This window comes from Coffea arabica, chromosome 6e, assembly GCF_036785885.1.
Source record: "Coffea arabica cultivar ET-39 chromosome 6e, Coffea Arabica ET-39 HiFi, whole genome shotgun sequence".
In the NCBI taxonomy this organism is placed as follows: Eukaryota; Viridiplantae; Streptophyta; class Magnoliopsida; order Gentianales; family Rubiaceae; genus Coffea; species Coffea arabica.
This window is the reverse complement of record NC_092321.1, coordinates 32,917,978-32,921,040: the sequence shown is the minus strand read 5'-3', so window position 1 is coordinate 32,921,040 and position 3,063 is coordinate 32,917,978. Positions and strand designations below refer to the sequence as shown.

Below are 3,063 nucleotides of genomic sequence, written 5' to 3'. Positions count from 1 at the left end.
TGTCTAATGAGAAGTATCCTGCTTTTGCCACAAAATTAAACCAACCAAAAAAGCCACTGATGAAAGTGCTCTAGGTCTTGGCCTTAAAAGACGTTGAAGTAGGCAGTTCATTGGTGGTCTAAATGTTCTTTTGGTATCCTGTTAGCTCTCGAGTCTAGTTTGTCTTCAGAGCTTCATGGCAACACTGAGATAGCATTATAATAAATTTTACCAATTTTAGTTTCTTCCAGATGAAAACATTAAAGTTAACTGTAGCTGAAAACATCTTTTCGTTTTCTAGGCTTTCAAAGCATTGATGTTTACCACTTTTAGTTTCTTCCAGGGCGAAAACGTTAAATGTAAAGTAGTTTTGATTTACTTGTGGAAAGCATCTTTTGTTTTTCTAGACTTCTAAAACATAAATGACCCTCCAAATCTCAATCCACTCTTTCAAGAATAAAAAGCATTCGAGGGCCTTCTTGCTCAGTTAAAACTAATAACGGGATCAATCTACAGATTGTTATTAACGTTTACAAAATGCCTCTAGTCATTCTAGTGAAAGAAAACTTCCTTGTGGTGTCTAAGGAATCTCTTGGTAATAATAGACTGGAAAAATACCCCATCGAAGTTAATAATTCAATATATGAGGTTCCATGGAATCGAATAAGTACATTCTGTCTTAAGACATATGTTTGGATTTTTTGGATTCTACAGACCAGAGAGGAGGGTGAATTTTGTATTCCTTCGATGGCTTTTCCTCTTTCTTGATTTCGCCATCCTTTTTCTTGATCTCATCGTCTTCTAAAATGTCCTTAGAAAATGCATCAGGATTTGCTTTGATACAATTCTGCAGAGCCACAAATGGATGAACACAGTCTGAGCCCTACAAGGAAAGTAGCAAACAAATTAAGAGGCTGCAAGACAAGATAGACATAGAGACAAAAGGTAAAAAAAAAAAAACCTATGACCCTCATATATTAATGGCAAAACAGTGAGAGAGACTACATTACTATATCCTATATTAGGGATTGTGTTTTCTTATCCTATTAAGCATTAACAGTGTGGAAGTCGACTACAATACTTTCTTCTTGTTGAATGACTAAAAGAAAGGACGGCAATATGAAGATCATATCTCCCAGACACTGATCTAACCTAAGTGCATTTCTCAACCCAAACAATTAGAACCTTGGAAATGCAGGTTGGAAGGTTTTCAAATAATAACTGCTAAAAATGTGCTCTATAATGACTACTGGACTAAAAGTTAAGAACACAGAGAGACTACATTACAGGGCCCAATTTCCTGCTAAAATTTTAGCCTGGTGTAGTTAACAATCGAGTAAATTTTGATTTGCAATAGAGGTTATATTATCTGCTGGCAGCATAAGATGAGGCAAGCCACTGACAATTGCACCAGTATAAACATGTGGTGGTGTATGAGTGCGAGCATAAATGTTCATATCAGCACCATGCAAGCTAGAACATGAGAAAAGCAAAGGAGACGAGATTTCTTGGAAAAAATAATTTTACAGTGATCATCAGGTATTCCTTTCTCAAGATTAAATCTTTGAGTACCCAAGTAAATATTATGATTTAGAGGTTTTGATAAGATTGATTTCATCTCATTTTCAAGTTGGTTCTTCATTTCCCAAGCACAAGTAATGTGGTCAAAATTTTGGCTTTAGGTACTTGCAGTCTCTCACCAATATTCAAGCATCACAAGTCCTTGAGAAACACAAAACAAGAGTGCAAGGACGGGCTCTATGCAGACACAGACAACATAACAGGGATTATTTCTTAGGCAATTGCAGCTAATTCCATCCATCTATCTCCTCCTATAACAGGGGAGGAAGAAGGGAATGTGGGTATTTTCTTGAGCAATTGTGGCCGATTATCCGGCCCTTGATCTCCATCTATATCAGATTTGGTTTCACATAAGCTATGATAATTTAAAGACATATAAAAGGTGGTATAACCTAAAAGAGCCGCAACCATATGAACATTGCACAAACATTTGTTTCTGGCCCTAAACGATTTAAAAAGACATTTCTTCTTACACTTGAATGATAATGCTTGGCGCAGCAATTTGCTAGTGTTAATCCAACTTTAAAAAATGTATTTCAGGTGGTTTTTCAGTAACTCAAATTGCATACTGAATCAGTAGAAGGCAGAAAATGAAAAAAAGGAAAAAAAAATATGATTGTAGGTTTTGGTGATTACCTTCTCTGGAGCAGTGCTCTTGAGGAAACAGAGGAAGGCATTAGAGAACTGGAAGCCACAAGGACCTGTCCTCAAATGAGCAATGCAAGGGCATTCCAGTGCTCTCTGAGCTTTTTCCTCCACTGACTTCACATTTGAGGCCACATAAATTTCAGTCAGTCCCAAGTTTGAACCACAATATATTAAAAAAACTCAAAACAGAAAATTGAATCAGTAGTTTTAATTAGTAATAGTTGGAAACTGAATCCATCCTACCAAATTCTCATCTTCATCGCCAAATGCTGCAGCTTCTGCACTAAAAAAAGAAAAGTTATTAACTTTTGAGCAGGGTTTCGGGTTTAAGGCTCGTCTACTCAGTCCAATATTAGGTCAAATTACAAGAAGTAATAATCAGAAAAAAAGAAAGGATGGAGGAGTATTGGACCAGCAATTAAAGAATCAAGAGATGAATTCTGATCATCGGTGGCGGCGCCGGCAGGATGAGCTGAAGAAGGGTTCTTTTCATCCTCTGGACCTACTGGTTGGCTCTGTACTTGTCCCATATCTCATCAAAATTGGAAGCCACAGAGATGAAGAAAAAAAAGGGGAAAAGGCAGCAGCAGCAGCAGCCAAACACATTGGTTTGGACTTGAATTTTGAAGTTGGAGTTGGAGTGGGGTGTTACTGCAACCCATGTAAAGTTGTGGAGTGATTTGCAATTGATCGTTATTGTGCCATCAAAATTGCTATTTAATTCATGGGATAATTACAGAAACCTCCCCTGAGGTTTCTGACATTTATACTGACCTCCCCTGTGGTTTGAACAATTACACTAACCTCCCATGAGGTTACTAATCCTTTGCAAATTCAGTCCAAACTATTAAAATA

The 3,063-nt window shown here is 37.2% G+C and overlaps 1 protein-coding gene across 1 annotated transcript; it reads right to left on the bottom strand.

Moving 5' to 3' along the window:
• Positions 1-427: 427 nt before the first annotated feature.
• On the bottom strand, positions 428-2,813 carry LOC113695377 (mitochondrial intermembrane space import and assembly protein 40 homolog). Its single transcript, XM_027214456.2, has 4 exons — positions 2,621-2,813; positions 2,452-2,486; positions 2,197-2,322; positions 428-862 (listed from the first exon to the last, which is right to left on the bottom strand). The coding sequence occupies exons 1-4, from the start codon at positions 2,736-2,738 to the stop codon at positions 659-661; spliced, it is 483 nt and encodes a 160-aa protein (XP_027070257.1). The 5' UTR covers positions 2,739-2,813; the 3' UTR covers positions 428-658.
• Positions 2,814-3,063: the final 250 nt, after the last annotated feature.